The sequence below is a fragment of the Typha latifolia genome, chromosome 7, assembly GCF_019914945.1.
Source record: "Typha latifolia isolate L0001 chromosome 7, TyphaL0001v2, whole genome shotgun sequence".
NCBI classification, from domain to species: domain Eukaryota; kingdom Viridiplantae; phylum Streptophyta; class Magnoliopsida; order Poales; family Typhaceae; genus Typha; species Typha latifolia.
The window spans coordinates 5,953,484-5,977,522 of NC_133092.1; the positions used below are offsets into that span (position 1 = coordinate 5,953,484).

Sequence of the window (24,039 nt, forward strand, 5' to 3'; positions counted from 1 at the left end):
TAAATATATTTTTAAAATTTTGTTATGAATTCTCTTAGAGATAAAAGTCAAATCATCTTAGGCTTGCATCCTGTCGGATCCGGTCAATTACGTCGTGTCGAATCCAGTCATTAGAGTTATAATCAAGCCTAAGCCCAATCACGTAATTTAGTCCCTGCCAGTTGATTAAAAATCCTTGATCTGGACCCCTAGAAAGAAGTCAGGCGAGTCGAATATTTGAGTGCGTTATTACTTATGCTATGTGGAAATGTAGGGTTAAAACTTAACTTTCATGTATCACCTTATGCGGTATCCACCTAAATTGAAAGTGATATTAAAAACAAAAAGTATGTCGTTTGGTGTGCAGACCTAAAACAATCTAGACTTTTCACCTAAAAGACCTGCAGCTAGATTTCTTCTCATTAACACTTTTCTAAGAGTTTCTTTTTACTGTTCAAAGTGTGCATACCAGACAATGAATTTAATTTGGTGAGTTACAAACTTATTAACCCGATTAGTTTTATATTAGCAATCCTTTGGAGCTGTGTACCTTTTAGTAAGTTAATCTTAGGTTCTTTACGTCTCTATTTTTCTATTTAATTTATGTAGCCTTTAATTAATAAATGAAATATGTGTCTACAACTTTCTCTTTAAAAAAAAAATATATCAGCAATCATTGGAAATCTTTGGGAAATTTATCGTTGTTCTACAATAACATTAAAATATTTTCGAACCAATTTGAATGATTTATATAAGAGTAAAATAATATTTTTTTCCTAATCTCAATTATGTAGAAATTCTAAAAAGAAAATCAAGATAAAATCCCACCCCAAACCCAACTACTAACCAACCGAGACTTTCTCATACAAACTAGATCACGTAGTCACGTACTAACCATGCAAATTAAAAAGAAATCCTCAGCGAGAAAAGCGCCCGAGATCTCAGGAGATCCACAAAAATATATACTTCTAAGAAAGACAAAAGGCTAGAAGAAAAATAAAAGTTTTAAACCCAAGCAAATTAAGGAGAGGCTAAGAAGAAGAAGAAGAAGTAGGAGGAGGATAGAAAAGAAAAGGAGAAGTTTAATGAGAAGGTGGTAGTGGTGGTTGCCGGAGAAGGAAGGAAAGAAGAAAGATTAATGGGCGGGTGCTACTCTGCCCCTTCTAGTTCCTTCCAACCCACCCGCGACCTCCGCTGCCTCCCCTCCTCCGCCGCCGCTTCCTCCTCCTCGGCCTCCAACTCCTCCACCTCCCCCGACGACCCCCGCACCGTCTTCGTCTCCCCGCTCTCCGTCCTCCCCGGCACAGGCGACGGCGATGCCTTCCTCCGCCGGTACCGCCTCGGCCCGGAGCTCGGTCGCGGGGAGTTCGGCGTGACGAGGCGGTGCGCCGACGCCGAGACCGGTGAGGCTCTCGCGTGCAAGTCGATCTCGAAGCGGAAGCTGCGGAGGAAAGCCGACGCGGAGGACGTGCGGCGCGAGGTGGAGATCATGGGGAGGATGCCGGAGCACCCCAACGTCGTGCGGCTGAGGGAGACATACGAGGACGCAGAGGCGGTGCACCTCGTCATGGAGTTGTGCGAGGGAGGGGAGCTCTTCGATCGGATCGTTGCCAGGGGCAGGTACACCGAGCGCGCCGCCGCCACCGTCGCAAAGACCATCGTCGAGGTCGTTCAGGTAGGTAGTGAAGGAAAAAAAAAAATTCTCGTTCCATTACCTTTTTTTTTTTTTAATGCCAAACCAAGGCAATATCCAATTTTTTGCCCCAATATTAGTACAAATATACCCGGCAGTGAACGGATAGTAAACTTGATTAATTTGCTCATACAAATACGAATATAGAAAAAAAATTACTCCAACCATATATCACCCTAATAGGTTGCTGAACGTTTCTTGATTCCAGTTATTGATGTTATTATATATGTATACATATCTTCTTCAGCTATGCCATTTGCATGGGGTGATTCACAGAGACTTGAAACCAGAGAACTTTCTCTTTGCAAATAAATCAGAGAATTCCCCACTCAAGGCAATAGATTTTGGCCTTTCAGTGTTCTTCAAACCTGGTAAGCCATTTTGGTTAGTATCAAGAAAATAGTTGCTTCCAATATAATTGATCCAGTGTTAGTTTTCTTACATAAATTTATTGCATTTGCTTCTTTTCACATCAAGTACAGGACAACGCTTCAGAGAAGTAGTTGGAAGTCCTTATTACATGGCGCCAGAAGTCCTCAAAAGGAATTATGGGCCAGAGGTAGATGTATGGAGTGCTGGTGTTATTCTCTACATCCTGTTGTGTGGAGTTCCACCTTTTTGGGCAGGTAAACAAACTTAAATTAAATCTTCAGTATAATTTATTCGTAGGTTTGAAAACATACATGATGTGAGTTAATCCCTAATCTCCTTTTGGTATAACTAGTGCAGAAAATGATGAAGGCATTGCTCAGGCAATTATCCGGTCGGTTATCGATTTCGAGAGAGAACCATGGCCAAAGGTATCCGAGAACGCTAAACATCTCGTGAGGAGCATGCTCGATCCTAATCCATACACGCGCTTGACGGCGCAAGAAGTTCTTGGTATGTTAGGATCCAACAGTAGGACATGCAAATTAAGTTGTTATTTGGAATATAACTTGTCTGTTTACATAGGCCTATATCACTAGCAAATAATAGTAGTCATTTAACGTGATGCAGTTTGTTATTCATTTTCTGCATGGCCATTCTTAACAACAATATCAACTAACTAACTGCTCCTCTTGTTTCTGCTATGAAGACCATCCTTGGCTTAAGAATGCTGATACTGCTCCAAATGTTTCACTTGGAGAGACTGTCAGATCCAGACTTGAGCAATTCTCAGCCATGAACAAATTCAAGAAGAAGGCCTTGCGAGTAACGTTATAACACGTACCTTTTACTTGCAAATGAAGACTGCATCATGTTAATATATACTACTCATACAAGATTAACTTTGAAATGAAGGTGGTAGCGGAGAATTTGCCTGTGGAAGAGGTGGCTAACATCAAGCAGATCTTCGACATGATGGACACCGACAAGAATGGGAACCTGACGTTCGAAGAGCTTAAAGAGGGACTCCACATCATCGGCCAGCCCGTTCCCGAGCCAGATATTAAGATGTTATTAGAAGCGGTCAGTGATCCTTCTGCTTGAAACTCCATTCATGGCATGCATACCTTTTTGCTGTAACACTGAAATAAGAGCAATTTCCATGACTTTTTCTTCTTCTTTTTTCTCAATTACAGGCCGACACTGACGGCAATGGTACACTGGACTGTGAGGAGTTTGTGACAGTCTCAATTCACCTTAGAAAGATCAGCAGTGAGGAGCACCTAACCAAGGCATTCAATTTCTTTGACAAGGACGGGAGTGGTTTTATTGAGATGGAAGAGTTGAGAGAAGCTTTGATTGAGGGTGATCTTGGTCCTAATGATCAGGTGATCTGCGAGATTATCTCCGACATAGACACAGACAAGGTTAGCTTTAGGTCCTCTATCATCCTCATAAAATCTTGCCAAATGAATGGTTGAGTAGATCAAAATATGGCCTCAGTTCTAGTGCTTCAATCTAACATCTCATGAATTCTTTTAGGATGGTCGCATAAGCTATCAAGAATTTGAGCTGATGATGAAAGCTGGATCAGACTGGAAGAATGCTTCACGGCAGTACTCACGAGCTGTTTTCAGTACCCTCAGTCACAGATTGTTCAAAGATAATTGACCCCTTGCTTGCAGCAACGAAGAGAGAAGAGAATCAAAGAGAACATAATGACTGAATCAAATCATCCATCGGTGGACAATAGACAGCAGAATTCAACTATTTGCGAACCTTTGTTTTTTCTTTTTGATGAATAACTATTTGCAAACCTTATATCTTACTCTACGTACCTATTCTTTTTGTACTTTCATATTTGAATTTTTTTCATATTCACTTAATATTCCCAATAATTTTATATTTTTTTGTGCATTTATCTAAGGCAATCCAATATCATGTTCCATATGGTATACACAATACTGTATCATATTCCCGATTATTTAAATAAGAGATAAGAACTAATACTCTGTACCTGACGTCAACCTTATTCTTATTGTAAAAGGAGTTTTTGACCTTAAGGGGTCTCCTTATAAACTTTTTTTATCATTTTGGTGTAAGGAGGTCTCTTTTCGTTAACTGACTGCCTCGTCGTTATTAGCCTGGAAAATTTTTGAACTGTTTAACAGTTTATATTATCAATAAAATGCTAAAATATTCAGAGGTTAAAGAAAATGCTGCAACAGTTTAGTGTTTGTTAAAGAAAAAAGAGTACTATATTTTTTTCACATAATACGATGAATAGCTTAATTGTAAGGCTGGGTTCACTAGTCAGATAAGTTATAATAAGTATAACTATTCTAATTTTTAATACTAGTACAAGCTATTTTAAGATTTAGTTCAATTCTAATATAAGAAGTAATAATTACATGTAACATAAAGTTGATATGAAAGTATTAAGAATTAGTAATGTTTTAATCTAAATGACAAAATTACTCTTAAAAAAGAGGAAAATAATATTTCAAAAAATTTCCCATATTATGCGGGTATACGGGGTTATAACCTCGCACTATGTAGGTATGCAATATTATAACCCCACACATAAGTATGCAGAGTAATAATCTGCACTAACCCTACACTATGCAAGATTATAGTCCCACACTCAGGTGTGCGGGGTAATACCTCGCACTATGCGAGTATCTGGTGCTGGCTTTCAAGAGGAGAAAGCAGCTGAAACTGATATGACTAGTAATTATATGTTACCATCTTAAAGGATAAAATAGTAATATTAGGGTATTAATAAATAATTTTTAAAAATTATATAAAATAAGATGAGAGAGAGTGTTGAATTAATATACTAGAATAAAGTAAAATTTTGTTAGTTACTACATCAGAAAAAGAAAGCTTATTCTAAAATAAATATATTCTTATTTCCACAAGTAAACGAGAAGCTTAGTGTTCTTACATAATTATCGCAACTTATGATGTGACAACTAAACTATCTAAAATAGACTCTCTTTGGTACTAATTTGATGAGTTGAGGAGAATGATAAATAACTTTTTATGGAGTCAACAACTCTAAAAAGAGTGAAAGTACATAGTTTCACATTTTCAGTCCTTGTTCATGCATGCAGAAGATTGCAATTGGTATTGCCTTCGGAAGAGCAAAAAGGAAAATAAAAGGGTTTCCTAAATGGCAAAAAAATTAACTTAGACTACATTCTTTTCTAGAGAAAGTTTAGCGAGCTGAGGTAGAAATCATCTATTCTATTAAACAATCGGTTCCGCTGTTCTGACACCATTAATTTCTCACTTATCTCAAATATATACATGTAATCTATAGCCAAGCTGCAATCTTTTGATGCATTGCAGGTGACTCTTTCAGTGGCTTGAATAAGATTTTTATCATGTATTGATATACTACCATAGATTGGCGGGGCCACAGCAAGTTCGGCAATCTGTTTCCTACTCAGATTTGTTCCATGTAAGGCTGCAAACAAACTTACATTTGTCACATACAAGGATGATTAAGTGCAAAACGAGCTCAAGTTCAAGCTGTAATCCTTGTTCCTTTTTATAGCCCTATTAATGAGGGTTTGGTTGTACTTTAGCTCAAGCTAGACTAGTATTCTTCAGACTAGAAACAGATACATAGCATAATGTCAGCATCGTGAATGTGGACATCTACACACATGTACCTATTTATTTTTGCATGTAATAAAGCACAATTTGATTCTGCAAATTATGTTGATTTGCAGCTAAAGAAAAGGCCACACCATCTAACCATGAGTACGAAGGACCAACCTGTAAGATAACTCAGTCGTCCTGTGGGGAATATTAAATTCCACTGACATACTGGTCTGCAAATGAGCATCTACCAAATAATAGTGAGAAAAAAGACAGCTAAGGAATTGGACAAACCCTCAAAGCATTAGACCTGGCTCACGTATTTACCACAAAATTAGAAATGGTAATCAGCACAACCAGAATTGCACCGGAAAGTTTTTGTTCAACAAAAATACAGTTTGTTACCAGATTATAATTGACAATAGAAGCACGATTACAAGACAAAAGAATACAGCTCAATACAGAACAGATTTGGCAAGTAATCTACGAGTCAACTGAAAATCTACTGTCGAATGAGAATGGTGTGTGATCTACTAAACCATCATTACCTAGGATCATATCAGCAACCATTTCAGCAGTACCCAATGCCTGAAATGAAATCAATCAAGGAGAAAGAGTAGTGTTACAATGAAACTTGGTCACCATAAAACGTACACACATTGCATAGGATAAATTCTACTCATTTGATAGGGAACTGTAATTGCCACAATCATTACGCCTAGAATATATACCAAACAGAAATAACGAACTTGCCATGTCATAGGTTAACCATCAATGGAAGGATAAATGAAGGCCAATGGACATCAACACCATATTTTTGCATACACAAGTAGCCAAGCTATAACTGGGTTGAAGGAAAGGATAAATAGGAGAAGCAAATAAATTTTGAAGGATTTCCAAAGAATGCTCTGTAAATAAGATTTTTCTTTCGTTTTTATAACCACAAGGCAGGTATAATGCATTAATTACTGCACTAATTTAGCCTCTGTGCTGAGAAACAGCTATTTTCTCATCCCTATTTGACTATGAAAATAAACATGATCTGACCGACAACCATATGTTTGTCCAAATGAAATAAAGAGAGTTTTCCACCTGTAATTATTAGATGCCCTGGATAATTAAACATGGTGCGATTTTTAACTTTTTAATTTCTCTAGCATCAGAACAGTAATCCCAACTTTTTGCACCAATATAGGTCTCTTTTCTGGAGAAGACTTGACATCAAGGCCTCCTTGGAAGTCGGAGCAACAGTAATACTATTGACAAGGAAAATAAAAAGTAGAAAGAGAAAAGAACAGAAGCATGTAAACAAAACAAACACTATGACATAGGTAGAATCAACCAAAAGAGTACAAGTTCAACATGGATTGACCTGCTCATAGTGCAAAAACTAGACATATGATACCTTCAGATTTTTAGCTAACACTTCAAATAGAGAAAATATCTTGCACAGACTAAATGCAAATAGGACGTACTTAGGTTCTCACATGGATGGCCTTGCAGGCCAACATGTGGCATGGGGGTGCCAACAGAACACCCCCCCTAGAACCAACATAGACGGCTTCGAAATGCCTTCTAACGGCGTTCGACTGCAATGAATGGCCCTTCAAGCCTCCTGTCACTGTTGGAGAAGGATAAGGGGCCGATTTGCCCCTTCACTCACTGGAGAAGATGATCCATTTGAAATGGATCATGATTTACTCACAATCTGCTTCAAGAGGATCGTCAACTAAGACTATCCGGATAGCATCTTTCTTCTCTAATCGAGAGAGCAGAGCTGCTTCTCCGATCTAGGGCATGCCGCAAGCGAAGGGAGGGAAGATCTCAACAGCTGCGATGGCACAGAACCAGTAAGATATGTAATATGCTTCGTCCTCCTTTTCTCTATCCTATTTCTCCTTTCTTACTGTTTACCAAGCTGGCCGTGCCGTGCATCAGCATGGCGGCAGTCCTTGGGTAGTTGGGTCTTAATGTGTAACACACAAGATAACTCTAAACGATCTAGAGGTTGTTGGAATAAGTGAAGTATACAGTAAGTTATAAAGTTACCAAGGTAAGTCCACTTCCTTCATGTCCAGTAGCAAGTAGAATATTTGGCAAACCTGGAACAGGCCCAATAACTGGCTTCCCATCTGGCACTGAAATAAGCATGAGGATTTTACATTTTTCATTCTACATATTTATAAAGAAGAGACAACAATTTAATGAAATAAAAGAAAGCAAACTATGCAACCATAATAAGGTTTGAACTTACTATAAGGTCGGTGTCCAATTCTTATCTGTATGTTCTGTTTTACATCAGGAGATATAGACTTCAAGGCAGGAAAGAATTCCCCTGCTCGCTCCCATATATGCTTGATAATTGATTCATCTACTTCTCTACAAAATCCAGTGAACTGACGGCTGCTCCCTGTGATGTAAATTAACGATTAGCACCTTAGCAAGCTACCGATTATAGATAGAAATCCATGATTGCAAGCAAAGCTAGAGTAGATTAGCAGGAGAAGATGAAGGCAATATATCATAATGCACTAGAAAATCCTTACCTTAATAAAAGCTATTTTAAACCGATGAAAAAGGAAAATGAAGGGTGAGATAGGGATGCTGGACACAGCCTCTCTAGCATCAACAAACTACAAAGAATTTTAACAAATATGTTTGTTTGTTTGTTTGATAGTCAGAGAAGAATTCTACTTCAGAATATGTGTTATAGATGCACACCCAATATATGAAAAGTAGGCATGTCCCAACTATAGAATTATGATGATATTCCAATTACCTAGAACTAGATTACCCTTCACATCTACCGTGGCAGTCATTGATATGGATAATACGTTCTGGTCATCATCAGCTACTCCTGAAGAAGACATATCTGATGAAGTAGCAGTCTGGTGATCAATATATCCTACCTCCATAAGGCCATGATTCAGTCTGATCTTGTTGAAGTTCTCCAGCACAAGAAGGTGGCCCTAGAGACACAAGATGGAAATTAGTTTTCGTCATTACCAAGGTTGAATGTTGAATGATAAAGTTCCAGCAGTTTCAGAAATGGAGTTCTGATTTCCACAAGAATGGAAAAAGATACAAATGAAATAAGATATTAACTTAACTGTAAATATTAATTTCCATTGAAATCATTGAAGTCTTGCAAAATTGCCATTATGGTTATCTTTTTAAGGAATGATTGTAGAATATTCTTGACAGTCATCTATTAAAGTAAACTGTTGCATCTAAACGATCAAAATAGCCTTCTTTCTTGTACTTTAGAGGGTTAAATTGCTGATTTGTTCTCTTGTATCAAAAAAAGATATCTTTTTTACTGCAATATCAAGTAACATCAAATAGTTTTTGAATTGCTTTATATAAGGTAAAATGGTCTTTTCACAATCTAGCTTCATTTTTAACCATGAAAAACTAAATCTGATGGAATGGAATTTCTAAAAGATCTAAATGATTTTAATGGCAACTAGATGTTTTGAAAAAATATAGTGGCAATTGTGATATTTGGAGAATTTTCAGTGGCAATTAGGTAAAAAAAAGACAATGTGGTAGTGCACAAAGCTCTTGCAAATGTGGGATTGGAGAGGCAAGCCTTGTGGTCAATGAGACAAGATTTTGTCACTGTAGCTGAGATCTAAGTGTAAAACAAAGACACACTCATATATCATCAATCAATTATGAATATCAGATTCACCAATCAAAGAAGTCCAATAAAACCAAGCACCATTCAGAGAACAGCCGATTACCAATATAAACATGATCAGAAAAGGGCTACTATTGGTTGACTATAAAGTATATTAGAACAGGGCAGAAACAGATATCTGAAATGGATATCAACGTCATGAGAATCAATTATACATTATTGAAAACAACAACAAGATACCACCCCAAATAGTAGTTCATTGTACAGGAACAAGATATTCTTTTGGTATTCAATTGACTCCCAGAACAGTAGTACTTGATGAAGAATGCTAGTCATTATAAAGGCTTACAAATCGATGAGAGAGAGAAGAAATAGTTACATATTTGTTAATGATCTTCAAAGTTAAACATGTCATCAACAAATGGAACATACAAAACTGTTGGAATCTGTGGAAAAGAAAAAAAGGATGAACATTCAGAGCAATATTGCATATTTGTCTCATCAGGGCTAGAATCGTAGAAATGAATTCTTTAGGAATCTCTATATTGTGAAATAATCAGATAAAATATGGTGTAATCTCAAGAGAATACATGTTACAAGATAGAGGTGGACCAAAGTAGACCTAGCCATTGAATGGTTGACTGTGGTAAAGATTACAGTATTATACTAGCTCAAAGTTGGATGTATTATGAAAAAAAAGAGAAGTACAAAGAATAATGTAGAACAATTAAGATACTATGAAGTATATTAAAATAAATAAAAGGGACTAAGGAATATCACAAACTCATCATCAATTCATCATTCAGAAAACCTATAAATCATCGCAATGCATTGTCCCTTACTGTGGACACTTAAACAACTTTAAGGTAGCGTTTGGTTAAAGAATTAATGGATTAGGGGTCCCTTATTCATGGTTTGGAGCCAAACACTACCTAAATTTGGTATAAGTGAAAACCTACTTAAAAGTCCTCATGTGACCCTCTTATACTCGTTTTCCAACTTAGGCTTGGAATAGGGAGAAGGGACGTAAACAGGTTTTCTCTTAACATAGCCGGTTACCAAGATACCCCCAAAACAGAAGAACATTAACACTTTTCTAGAGCATCAAGGACATTTTCAGTATTTGTCTTCCATCCTTACAATCCACCCTCCTTACGCACATTTCAACAACTAAGCAACTCTCTGTTCATGGTTATGATTATACCCTCTATTAAGGATAACTACCCTCTAAAACAAGAATAAGAATGAGAATACAACTAGCCATGAATTACACATAAGGGAGAGTATTCATGAATTAACCCTCCCTTATTGACGAATAACAATCAAACACCTCTCTCTCTCTCTCTCTCTCTCTCTCTCTCTCTCTCTCTCTCTCTAGAAGTACGCATAAGTGTGGTCAATGTGCATAACTTTAAAATATGCGCATTTTTCCTATTGTAGATTCGTAGGTTAGGTGGTGTGCTAGAGTTATCATACCCCTCTATCTTACGGTATTGTATATAAACCCTTATCTTTGTTTCTTGCTTATGGATGAACCGGATGCCACCTAAATGAATAATTACTTACTAAAAACATTTTGAATGTGAGATGTTCCAAATTTCTAACCTAAATATATCAGGAAGAATATCAACATAGAAATTCAGACCAGATTACAGCCTTCTAAACGCTATAGCCAAGCAGGCACAAACTAGTGATCAATGATTACAACCATCAATATAAATCCAGTGCATGACATTCACCCCATGTATTTGGGTCTAAATTCACTTCACCCCCTATAGTTTTATTTGTATCGATTTACCCTCATGGTTTAGACTATGACGAAATCATTACTTTTCTAAAATATTTAACTAAGTTACAAGACGAATTAAGATGCTCATTCGAAACAAAATTCTAAAGAATTTAATAACATTTCCAACGAATCTAAAATAATATCGATCAAATTTTAGATAACAAAGATATGACAAATATATTAAATAGATATATATATTTTTGTCACATCTCTATCATCTCAAATCCAATCGATATTATCTTAGATGCATTGAGAGCATGAATCCCAAAATCGGCCGATCCTGAGTCGGATCGCCCGATCCGGATTGGGATCGACCATACCCGACCCCGATCAGACCGGTTTCGGTCCAATTTTGGCCAATATCAGTCGGTTTCAGCCAGTATCAGTCGATCCGTCTCACCGTATCGACTGAAAACAACAATATCGGCTGAAATTAATTTCTTTTAGATTCAGGTCGAAAATAAAATGTATCCAACCTAGGAGACATTAATAATTGATGTCATCAACTACTTTCTTTTCAGTTTTTACTCTCTATCTCTAACTCTCATGTTTTACCGAGTTCATTTGGCAGTCGTTCTGATGAGCCCCTCTAGCTAGTCCAAGTGAACTCAGATGAGTTTTTTTTTCTTTTTTTTTTCCTTCTTTCTCACCCATTTTTTAACTCTTCTTTTCTTACTGCTATAGAACAACTGTGAAGAAGGATCTCTCCATGTTGTTCTTAAGTAATAATTTACGAGTATAAAAATTTGTCTAATTCAAATCATTATAGTTTGAGTGAGTTTTTTCTTTAGTTTTTAAAATTCATATGAGATTAATTTTTTTTCTATTATTTATGATAAATTTTAAAAAAAAATTCTGCATTTTAAATAATGTTAGAGTTTTACAAAATTAAAAATAGTCTGATCCGATACAGGCGGTCGATACAACCGATACAGCCGATACGGCCGATACGTATTATTTTTTCTAACAATTGATTCCAATCCCAATATTGAATTTCGAAATCTTGATTAAAAGCTTATCAAATCCTCTAGAACATTGTTTCTAACCATGGTCAAATATGACCAAAAAATGTAAAGATTTTACTTTGGATATAATTAGAAGTAGGTAAAATAACAAATGAAACTATATGGGGGTGAAATGAGTTCAGATCTAAGCACAGTAAAATACAGTTTCCCCATAAGAGTAATGGTACAACCTAATGAAGCAACTCCTCACTCTATCAAGAAAATTGACCAGAACATGTTTCATGATTATGTCTTAAAATTGTTTTGATCAGCAAAAGATAAATAAGACACTTGAATTCCTAGATAAGGAATTGCATGGATAGAAACATTGATAATCTAACCCTTTTCAGTTTCAGAAGCCTCAACTTGGAGTTGATCAGATTCAAAGTTGGAAATTGATCATCTAAACATGTTCAGTTTTGAAAGCCTAAACTGGACTTATTTTCACCATTAAACAATATGAATATATTAGTTCACTATGGTAAATAGTCATTGAACAGTCATCTTATGATACATAACTGATTGAAGCATATTTGACAGGCAGTTTGTTATTAGATCAAATGCAATCCTTAGTAAATGATGGGGGATGACTGGCTCTTTGATCTAATCTTTTTAATATTTTTATCTGGTTCTCTTGTGCAGATTGCATTTTCTGATAATTGTTTTGGAACTGCTTAGAAAAATGCCAAACTCTCCAACTGGATTATGATTCTAGATAAGAAATGAATTCCATGCTCACCAGCAGTAACTCTAGGCCATTACTTAATACAACTTTGCTCTAAATAGAATGCTAAAACCTAAGTTACCTACAAGGATCTGAAAATTCATCAATATACCAACTTGGAGTTAAGGCATTAAGAATAAACTTTAACAACGAAGATTAAGCTATCGTAATTCGTAAGGGATGTATGCCCTTTATATGTTGCTATCATTACCATGTCAGAGCAATGATTCAAGTTTACTTCTAGGACAATAATCAAGCAATTTTGTTACATGCCCCATCATAACGAGAACTTTTTGTCAGTTCAATGTCCTAAAGGTGGCAGTGTTTCAAAGGTAACACCATATTGACAGATTCTATTATGCATATATATTATATACCATGGGTAACCTCTGAGAGCTCTTTTGAAGTGTATATATTTCTTCAGTCTCTCAAGATATCGTCCCTGCAAGGTAGATTCCTCATACCTGAGGACAAAAATTTCTTGATCTTTTATCACTCACAATACTTAACTATCAACTAACTCACAATAATAGAGATTACCATCGCTGACAACAGGGAAATAGCATGCAAGGTACACCCATCACGATGACCCCAGAGGTCAGAAATGAGTTTCTAGATACTTTGGAGCTTGGACCATAAAAGGGACAATCATTATAACTAGCTGTGAAGCAGTTTTATGAAAACAACGTAACATTTTAAAGGGAATAGGAATATTATCTCATTTCTTTTGACCATCTGACTTGCTTCATGGTTATATTTGACAAAAATGAACAAATAGAGTGTAGTTGTTTGTATCTCATGAAAGCCATTGAACCATGCATCTGTTTGCTTGATGTCCGATTTATATCATTACCATAAAAGTTATCCAGATGGCTGTTAAAATGTTCTTTTGACCAACTTTACCTTGGCAAAAGGTGTAAGTTACATAAATCATTTCAAAGTAACCCTTAACATGCAGCCCCTTGTCAAGATTCATTCATATGACAAACAAGCAGTATAAGAAAACAAAATTTGAGCCACTATGAATTCCAAAGTGTCACCTTTCGAGGCTTGACAGGAATATCTGGTGCAATATACGGTTCTGCAAAAAGGATTCGCATTAAAGATCCGCTCCAGGCACCAGCAGCAATTACAATTGCCTTTGTACCATATAAGATGTTCTTGGAAGTTTGAACAGCTTCAACTGCTCCACTTCTCTGAGATCTTTCTTGTATGAGAACAAAAAGACAAACAATTTAAAATAGCAACTGACACCGGAACAATCTTTCAAAACATAAACTAACAAACCTTAATAAGCCAATGGCAGGATCATTGTAGAACTCAGCATATCTTCCTGTTGGAGCAAAAGACTTGTTACCCTATTACATAAAACGAGATTTTCAACAAAAATTTATCAATTTAAAATTACATTTAACATTTATTTTTGCCACTAAACCACATAATCAATAGGGAGAGGAGGGACCTTTTCAATAAAAGAGACAGTCTGGAAGGCATCCAGCTGGCAGTCATCTGGTACATATGCAGCTCCACCTTCCTTTCCAACTTCAAGTGCAGGTTCCTTTGACTGCAATGAAGTGGCAGATAAGTATTCTGCTCTCAACCCTGCTTGGGACAGAACCTTGACCCTTTCCTCCAACATAGATAACTCTTCTGATGTTCTACCGACCAATAGGCTTCCTATTAATCAAATTTAACATCAGTTTAGTCCTACCAAAGGAAGATTTTAATATATAATCCAACTTAAAAGAAAATATTAAATTGGTCAAATTTACAGTGTCTTTCAATAGGTTGCACGAGATAGGGTGGTAAAAATTATTATTGCAACAAATTACGTTGGGAAGTTTGCTACTTATTGTTTGATGGGACAAGCTCCTATCATTCATTCATAATTTAATATAGAAGGTTCGGAATCTTTGGACATATCCAACAAAACCACATAGTGCACGAGGAAGGAATAATTTCATTAAAGCGGAAGGTTTCTTAAGAGAGTGGGAAGAGCAGCACTAACATGGATGAATGCATAAGAAAAGATATGGTAACACATGGTTCCATACAAAACCATTGGACTAAATGGTGATGATTAGAGAGAAAAGGATCCATATAATTGACACAAAATTGCTAGGAGTATAGGCCCAGTCAAGGATTGTTGTGACAAAGGCAAGGGGCATCCCGACCTTGGCATCAAGAGTTGCATAGCTCTAAGTGGTTTGCTTCTATGAAGTGCAAGTAGAAGCCACCAACAAAAAAATGTTTATAAGTTGTAAGAAAGGATATTGAGTGCACATGCTACATATAGACCTCATTTTATAACAAAGGATAGGCAAGAACATGAAAAGAACATTTCCAAAAATCTAAAATAATATAAAATTATACTTATGAGACGTTTCCACTTTTCCCATTTTTATGATTCATTATTTTTTTCAGAATTTTATAAACTAATCAAATATATTGTAACTTCTATATTACTATTTCTCATAGAGGAAGTTTGGTAACTAACATAAAAAGATAATAATTACTCTTTTATCCTTTTTCTCCCAAGCAAACACCAAAATGTGAGAAAGAATAGAGGTCCAACCTAAACATGATAGCCACTTCCCTCAAATAGCTATTTGTGAATTTCTTATCCTTCAATGAAAGGGGAGCTAAAAGAGAAAAGGTAGGAAGAGAAGAGAAGGGATAATGGTAGTGCAGTACTGAGCATGGACCTAAGTATTGGGTGGCACAGTCTGTGGCTCTGTGCCACTCGAGACATCTCATGTCTGTATAACTTAGAAATCGGCATATAAATGAGTTCAGATACAGGATCCTCTTATTCTGCATTGTGCTACCTGAAACTTAAATTTTCAGAACATGTTGATATCTGGCGGCATGGTCTCACTCTGCCCAAAAACAGTCTTAGGTGCCAGAAGTATTAGTTTTGTCACTTAATATGGCTGACCAGAACAAAGATCGGAATGTATGATACTTAAATCCATGGTACCAAGTATTGCTCCAGTACAAGGATTTAAAGAGAGCATTAGATCTTTTTAGGAGTCATGTAGCTGAGTTTTGTGAGATATAATATGATATTTGTGACTTTTGATCTAAATACTTCTCTCTACACATCCTCTTACCCTCTAATCTCTCTTTTGTCTACTCTTATTTCTCATCAGAATTGCTTTCTTTATCATTGATTTACTTATCACTTAAATTTAAGTCTATGAAAGTCCATAACTTCCATCTCATATGGTACTGATTTTTCAAGAATGTTGTTTCTCTTTCAACTTGTAACACCCCAAAATAAAATAAAATAAAATAATAATAATATATAAAAAAATCTCTCTCTCTCTGACTGACGCACGTGCCGAGCACGTGCGTCAGCCTGCCACCCTGCCCCCTCCTTTTTCTTCTTCTTCTTCCCTTCCTTTGCCGTGCACGCCACCTTCCCCATCTCCCTCATCTCTTCTTTCCCTCACCGCAGCCCTCCCACCTCCAGCCCCTCACCTTCCCCTCCATTTGCTACCTCTCTCTCTCTCTCTCTCGTGGTTGCCGACAGCCGCCGAGCTCGCCGACCCTCCCCCTCCCCTCCGGTAAGCTCTCCTCCCCTCCTTCCTTTCTCCTCTTTTCCTTCCCCTCCTCGGCCTCGTCTTTGTCCGGGGACCCATGCCGCCGCCGTCCCCGCGCGCTGCGCCGCCGCCCTCGTGTCGCGCCGCCGTAGCCCCGCAACCTCGTGGGCTTCTCTCGCCTCACCCTCCTTCCATCGGGAGTGGAAGGAGATGGGGTGGAGGGGTGGGGTTTAACCCCACCCCATTTCCCCCTAGTGGGCCGCACCACCACGCAGCCCACTAATTGTTGGGGGGTGGGCTGCGCACCGCAGCCCACCTAGACTTGGGTGGGGCTGCAGCCGCAGCCCACCCTAGCCTTGGATCCGGTGGGCTGCCGGGGCTGCAGCCCATTAGCCCATTGTGGAGTGGGGCTGCGCCTCGCAGCCCACTATTCCAACCTTGGTGGGTCGGGTCGGGCCCCCACCCACCAAGGCCCTATTGCTTTGTGGGTTGGGTTTGGGCCTACCCATTGCCTCTAGCCTAGCCCATTTGGGGCCATTTGGACCCTATAACCCTGTTTATCATTTTCACCTGATTTGATTAGTCTGATCCTAAATTTTGGAATAACATAAGATTCCTAGGATACCCTTGACTCGTACCAAACATAAATGTGCTAATAAGATAATTAATTCTATTAGTTCGCTAATGGCTTACTTACGTGAATTAATAGGATTTACATCGCGTGAGGAGGATTTTGGACTTCCGGAGGAGCCGACTAGCTAACGAGTTTTACCATACCGTGGAGACCCCCCAGGCGAGTAGAGTTATACAAATCTAGAATAACATAATTACAGTCATTATACCTGTGTAGGAAATGTCGGTATTAATGCATGCAGTTGGTACTCCCTATTATATCTTTTGCATACGTAGTTATTTATAACCTGTTCATCATAGTATTATGAGAATGTTAATGTGACATCAACATTAGTATGATAATGCTTTACATGTGTCCGGTATGGTATACCATTGCATAAATGTATGATTGTTGTGAACGTAGAATGTAATGATCATGATGACTATAACATGTTTTATGCACTCATAAACACTGCACCACTTTCACCTATCATTAGTACTCGAATTCTGACTAGGCAGTACCCCTACTCACTCAGCCCAGAGTTAAGGGTAGAGTGTATCTTATATGACTATACTATTAGCGGCCTACACTTGAGGTCGGGAAGCTTGTGTGGCATTCAGGTAGTTATACTGCATAGTTAGGACTAAATTATGATGATAGAAGAACATGATTGTGAGGCGGGGATATAACCCTAGCGGTACCCGACGACGCAGGGTTAGGGACGTCTGTTGATGAGCCGAGGGCTCCCGATTCTCCCGCTGAGGGCGGTGATGATTTAGAGAGAGTGAGATATGGGCTTACGACCGGGGTCCTGAGTCTGATGGCCACAGACAACCGGTCACATGTAGTGTCGCCATACACGTGTAGGTGACATTACCGCTAGATGTGTATATATCCCCCCTCGATGTATGAGATGATGGATGATTGTTTCTTAAGAGTATTTACCCTGTGTGGTGAATAGCTCGGTGAGCGATGATGAGTACGATTATTGCTTTGGTAGACATGAGATGACTAAACTGCTATTTTATTGCTATGCATAACATGTAAAACCTATGATCGAGATGTGTACGAATAAGAGATTGTCTCAAGCTTTATATCTGTGTGAACTTATCATAATACGTTTAGGAACTAGCATGTTCCAGAATAGTGATTGGTAATCTTTATCAATTGCATTGACTTAGTAAATCGTGGTAAGTCATTTCAATAAGCATATCGTTATCGTTAGCAAATATGGGCATACATTGGATATCTACATGCGATGTCATTAATTTAGATTGTATGGATCCTACTCGCTGGGCTGTAAGCTCACCCCTCGTGGCGGTATTATTTCAGAGCTAGGGGACGCAGTGCGGGTAGCGAGGAGTAGCTACATTTCTTTCCAGTACGTATATTAGTGTATTAAGCCCCTGCGAGGGTGTGATGATGACGTTGTATTTTTGGACTTTAGCATTGTATTTTGGATGTATATTTGGAAGGCTTGTTGTGGCCTGTGGACTTGTATCCGGACTCTTATAATTGAGTTTATTTATGGTGAAATTGTGCTGTTGTGTGCCTTGTGAAATCCATGTACTGACAGGTCATGTGATACACCGCGTGGGGGGATTTACCCACGCGGTTTACACGTGTATTTGGAGGTTTGGGTGTTAAATAACTCCTATCAGATCTAAATTAGTTTCAGAATTAAAAATGAAAAATTTTTGGTGCACTAATATCAGGCTAAAATTGACCTTCAATCAGTATACTAGCTGGACATCTCTTAATGCTTTTACTAGTTCTAAAAATTTCAAAAGTCAAACACTCAGCGCTAACTTATCAATGCAATAGTACTTTTTGATGATATTCGTTCTTACTTTATTCTTATTATTAACGAGTAAATAGTAGTTAGATATCAGCTTGTAATTTGTTTGCATTTTGGTAATCGCTTTTGTGATTATGTTAACAACATGTGAATATTAGGGATTCTCGTCTTCCACTTTGTCTGGAAACTATGGACACTGAACATAAGAGAAAAGGATGTGAGGTAGCCTCTTCAGCCTGATAAGATTAATATCTAATGTCATCAGAAGATATTGATGCTTAATAGAAAACATAGGTTTTTTTCATTCGAAAGCTATAAAGAAAAAGAATATTAATTGATTCTATTCTACATTCCGCATAAAATCAATGTACCATGTAAGATTGAGACAACTAAACATTGGAACCATTGTTTCTCCCATCAAAGTAAAACAGTAAGGAAATTATCTTTACAAAAGAATGCAATTGATTAATCAACTTGATATCGCAACACCATACATGCAGTTATTCATTTCCTTTTGTATTAATCATTCAACTCTTAGCAAAAGGATCCACCAAATCTTACACTTGATCTCATTACCCATTTCCAGACAAAAATGTGCATGGACTGCATAATTAGTATCTTGATAATTGAGCTTTGCTTTCTTCTCATCCTAAAATGACCCACTATTTAAGCAAGAAAAGAAAGTATTTCAAAGGGTAGTTTGCATATAACATCCCGAATTTTGGAAAATCATGGTTCAAACCCTGCATGTTAACTACTTTCAAATGATGAATCTTAGATTTTCCAACAAACAAGCAAAAACACACCTCATTATGTGAGTGATGGTGCAGAAAAAGGGAGCATTGTATTACTTCATTTCAGTTACATCAATAATGTAGTTAAGTTATAATGGAAAACTAAGTACTAACCGCAGACTTCTTTTCATCCATTTCATGGAATTAAATTCTGGACTGGTATCTGGTGTGGGATCTGTAGTCTGCCTATGTTTCCTACACTTTATTAGATTGTGTAGAATGAGGACACAGTGGTGAGAGATACGTGAATGGCAGATTACCTTTAGAAGAAGATCGGGTGATGAGTTAATGAAAGAAGAACAGGGCTTGTATTGTATGCTGGAAGGATTTAATCTGGAGGAAGGAAAAGGGATATTGTGAAGTGGAGATTTGAGAAGAAAGAGATATATACAATGAGGTTTCTGTATAAACTTCCGAATAATTGTGGCAAACTTTCTCCTTATTATAATGGGATATGGGGAATCACTCTGAAAGTAAGAGCTTTTCTCTGCTTAGTATAATAAGACATTGACAAAAGATAACTTGTGTAAAAGGAAGTGCATAGGAGAAACTAGTTGTGTGTTCAGCAAAAAGCTTGAAGCTGTTTTGTTGATTGTGATGAGATTGCACCTAAACTGTGGAGGTGGTGCAGCTAAAGAGGGGAATGTGATGCTACTGGACCCAAACCAATAAGAAAAATTTGAGCTGAGGAATAACTCTCTGTTAAAAATGAAAACAGTAAGGCATTGCAGAGATGAGTGCTTCAATGGTATGGACTATTTGGTTGGAGAGGAACAAATCAACAAAATGTTCTTTACTAAGAAAAAAGCTAGAGATTGGAAACGATACATAACGGCCATATCGGTGATCCATATCGAATTGGACAATTTTTTAATTACACAAAATTTTAAATATTATTTAAAAATGCTGAAATTTTGTAAAAATTTAGAAAAAATGACGGTAAAATAAAAAAATGATAACTATTCACATATAAAACCTAAAAACTTTAAAATAAAAAAAAGTACTCACTTACTCAAAAAAAATTAAGAGATAGTGGAAAAACTGAAAGAAAAAAGAACAAAAAATTAAAAGTCATTGTTTGGCTTCTTCTATAGTGTAGAAGAAGAATAGAAGAGAGAGAGAGAAAGGGTAGAAGAACCGAAAAGAAAAAATAACTTCTACTTTTGCAGTGAAGAAGAGAAAGATAAAGAGATGGAGAGAGTGGAAGAACTGAAAAGAAAAAAAGAAAAAAAAAATTCTACTGCTTACGCAGTAAAGAAGAAGAAGAAGAGAGAGAGAGAATGGAAGAACCAAAAGAAGAAAAAACCACATTTTTCTGCTTCTACGGTGAAGAAGAAGAAGAAGAGATGAGAGAGAAAAAAATTATAGTAAAAAAGAAAAGGGAAAGAAAGGAATAAAAACACATACGCGAGGTCGCTAGAGTTCACCGAAGCTAGATCTACATCATCAGAATTCAAAACACCTCGTTGGAGCTAGATCTCTGTGTCAGAGAAGCACTAGCTTTAGTTAGGAGAAAAAGAAAAAGAGAGACTAAGAGGATGATGAGTACATCAATGGATGTCCTCGGTCCGAATGCAAGTCAGATATGTTATGGATCTAATACATTTGACACAAATCTCAACACGGATCCACTGACATCCACCTAATACCAATCAACTAACTGGTATCATGTCTGGATCAATTGATCCAACTGAAGATTGACCAATTTTTGGTTACAATTAAACTATATTGGTGATTGGTTGTGTTAGGTTGTGTAATCGACTAGTTCAAGACCAAACAAAGTAATTCATGATGTACATTTATCTAGATTTTTCTTCTATGAGCTGTGGCACAATGCTAAAAAAAGACGTAAGTTGTCATGAAGATCACAGGCTGTTTCACATCAAAAGGAGTACAAAGGAGTTTTTGTATGTCATTCGGACGCTGCGTTCAAAAGCATTCAATTCTTATTCAAGTGATGCATGAATGTCAAGTTCAATCAATCTCAAGTTGCTTTTTCCAATCAAGATGTTGAAAACCATTTGACGTTCTCAGGATGGAACATTGAAAACTCAAAAGAGGCTAAAACAGTTTCAGATTGAAATTTCCAGAATGTTGAAGTTTTCAACGGTCGTCTTACGTCCTTAAGTTTGTTCAAACACGTCGTCTGTTCTAGAAAGAAACTAAGCTTGATATGGTGAATATGTTATTAGGATTTTGGTTCTCCTAGGGCAACTATAAAAGGGAATGTGTCCAGACTTAAATGGAACCCTTATGTAGGCTTTTTCAGATCTCCTCCATATCAAAACCTAAGGAGCCACCAAAGAGTAAAGGAAGATGGTCGTGCCGACCAGCACTTGCCGTGCCGGCGGCGTACCAGCACGTGGCACAAGGGTGCCGCACGGCACCCCTCCTAACGCATCGCCACTCACCATCGACCTCGTCGTCGTCGCCGCCTGCCGCCCGCTTCGTGCCCTAGCCCCCGAGAGAGAAGACAGATCGAGACAGAGGGATCGAGAGAGAGAGAGAGAGAGAGATCGGGAGAGGGATTCGAATCCGCAACTTAAATTTTAAACCCTCTCCCGATCTCTCTCTTTCTCTCTTTCTTGATCCCTCTGTCTCGATCTGTCTTCTCTCTCGGGGGCTAGGGCACGAAGCGGGCGGCGAGCGGCGAGCGATGGCGACAACGACGGCGACTACAATGGCAAAGGTGAGTATCCCTTACCTCTTTCTCTCATTCTCTTACGGCACGGCCGGCAAGTGTCGCGGCACCGGCCGGCACGGTCCATGCCTGTGGCACGGCTATCGTTGGGAAAGAAATTATTTTAGTCCAAGATCTATAAAGATCTTGAATTGTTCATCTGTATTAGTGTCTTGAGGGAGTACTGAGATGTAGGCTTTTTCAACTCTGTGGGTTTTAGCAGAGCTGGTGATCTGATGTATGGGAAGTAACTTATCGTGAAGCCTAGTGCACAAAAAAACTTCAACCATTAGTCATGAATATCAAGCAATAGAACAGACTGTAAGTATATCTTGTATCTATGATTATAGGTCGTCAATTTTGATCCAAGTTTTTACCGTTAGTTGATAGGTGCTTTTCACATAGAATTTTAATGTTTTTGCCATGTTATGTTTTGGTTTCTCGATTTGTTTGGCTTCTGTCTTCCATTAAGTTTGATTTGATTGACCTAGGAATTCTCATTCTAGATTCCAGCTGTCTCTAAAAATTCTTTCAGGTTGTATTTCAGACGAAAAAAATTGTTTCCCAGTTTTGGGGACACTTTATATTAATTTATGAATGAATCTTGATGCTAGTGGCATCTTTTGGTTAAAAAAAGAAAGGCAAGGTAAGCACCGCAAATTCGGTGAAATGTATGGTGTCCATACGCAAATTTCACTATTAAGAATCAGCACTTTCTAATCCAAATTCCAAAGATCCCATAAAGGATTAATTTTAACAATTAAGTACCTGTTTTCTTCCAACCCAATACTTCTTGAGGATCCATTCCATCTCGTACCACACTCTCTACCAACTCCTCCCACAATTGCTTGCTCCTCCTCGCCAGCTCCCAGGTATCACTCCCAGGAGTCTTGTGCCCCATCCATATATATCCTTGCCCTAATTACATCACAACACTAAGATCGACACCCAAGAAGCTCAACCTAACTAAGATCAGATCAAGTTACCAGCTCCAGTGGCGCCGGAGCACGGGACGCCGGCGTCAGCGATCGCGACGGAGAGATCGGAATGGAGAAGAAGATGCCTCGTGATCGACAATCCGATGATGCCGGCGCCGATGACGACGACGTCGTGCTCGGATCGCCGGAGCGCGAGGGGGCGGAGAGATCTGGGCCGTCGGATCTGGAGATAAGGGGAAGCGACGAGAGATTTCGATGGATTGGAGGGGAAGCGAGAGGGGTGGTTGGGTTTGGAGGAGGAGAGGAGAGGGTTTCGAGAAGGGCGGGAGATGGAATCCATGTTTAAAACTCTTTGGACGACTGATAGCTTCGCAGAGAGACTGTGCCTGGGTGTGACAGAAGAGGAGGTGAAGAACGGAAACTTTTACACTCTCTTCTGGAGAGAGGATTTTCTTCGCAATCCGAGTGATTTGCTGACAAGGTGACAAAAGGAGGGATTCCTTTTGGGGGGGAAAAGGTGGGACCGGTGTAATTTTCCGAAATGGTGCCTAACACGAGCGGCCGTCTCCTATAACTGAATCGGCCATCTTGCAGAGATATGGGCCATCCGCGTGGGGCTGCGATTGGCCAAGAGCAGCTAGAAAATGGTGGTTCTAACAAATTCGAAAATTATATTATCTGTATTCATATCGGTATCTAAGTTTTTTACCCATATTAAAATTTATATTCAAATTGTTTTTAAAATCTTACATGTATCCAGATTGAGTAGAAATTTTTTACTCGAATTCGATCCGAATTAGATTGGATAACGCATCAGATTAGAGTCAATCCGACCTAGCGTCACCCCCTAAAAGGACCCCA

The 24,039-nt window shown here is 38.1% G+C and overlaps 2 protein-coding genes across 2 annotated transcripts; one reads left to right on the forward strand and one right to left on the reverse strand.

Moving 5' to 3' along the window:
* Positions 1-966: 966 nt before the first annotated feature.
* LOC140791735 (calcium-dependent protein kinase 29-like) lies at positions 967-3,946 on the forward strand. Its single transcript, XM_073142376.1, has 8 exons — positions 967-1,654; positions 1,920-2,043; positions 2,155-2,298; positions 2,402-2,554; positions 2,751-2,866; positions 2,957-3,124; positions 3,238-3,468; positions 3,584-3,946. Exons 1-8 carry the CDS (start codon positions 1,118-1,120, stop codon positions 3,710-3,712), a joined length of 1,602 nt encoding a protein of 533 aa, XP_072998477.1. The 5' UTR covers positions 967-1,117; the 3' UTR covers positions 3,713-3,946.
* Positions 3,947-6,025: 2,079 nt separating this feature from the next.
* LOC140791691 (uncharacterized) lies at positions 6,026-23,685 on the reverse strand. Its single transcript, XM_073142304.1, has 9 exons — positions 23,227-23,685; positions 23,009-23,158; positions 14,273-14,487; positions 14,098-14,168; positions 13,851-14,013; positions 8,430-8,619; positions 7,905-8,060; positions 7,700-7,788; positions 6,026-6,238 (listed from the first exon to the last, which is right to left on the reverse strand). The coding sequence occupies exons 1-9, from the start codon at positions 23,516-23,518 to the stop codon at positions 6,134-6,136; spliced, it is 1,431 nt and encodes a 476-aa protein (XP_072998405.1). The 5' UTR covers positions 23,519-23,685; the 3' UTR covers positions 6,026-6,133.
* Positions 23,686-24,039: the final 354 nt, after the last annotated feature.

Excerpts from the sequence above, each read along its gene's own strand:
- LOC140791691 (XM_073142304.1), bottom strand. The coding sequence starts at position 23,518 with ATGGATTCCATCTCCCGCCCTTCTCGAAACCCTCTCCTCTCCTCCTCC. Across the intron at positions 7,789-7,904 it reads AATTGGACACCGACCTTATA|TGCCAGATGGGAAGCCAGTT; the intron begins GTAAGTTCAAAC and ends TGCTTATTTCAG. Across the intron at positions 6,239-7,699 it reads AAGGAAGTGGACTTACCTTG|GCATTGGGTACTGCTGAAAT; the intron begins GTAACTTTATAA and ends ATTTCATTTCAG.
- LOC140791735 (XM_073142376.1), top strand. The coding sequence starts at position 1,118 with ATGGGCGGGTGCTACTCTGCCCCTTCTAGTTCCTTCCAACCCACCCGC. Across the intron at positions 2,044-2,154 it reads TTCAGTGTTCTTCAAACCTG|GACAACGCTTCAGAGAAGTA; the intron begins GTAAGCCATTTT and ends CATCAAGTACAG. Across the intron at positions 2,555-2,750 it reads GACGGCGCAAGAAGTTCTTG|ACCATCCTTGGCTTAAGAAT; the intron begins GTATGTTAGGAT and ends TCTGCTATGAAG.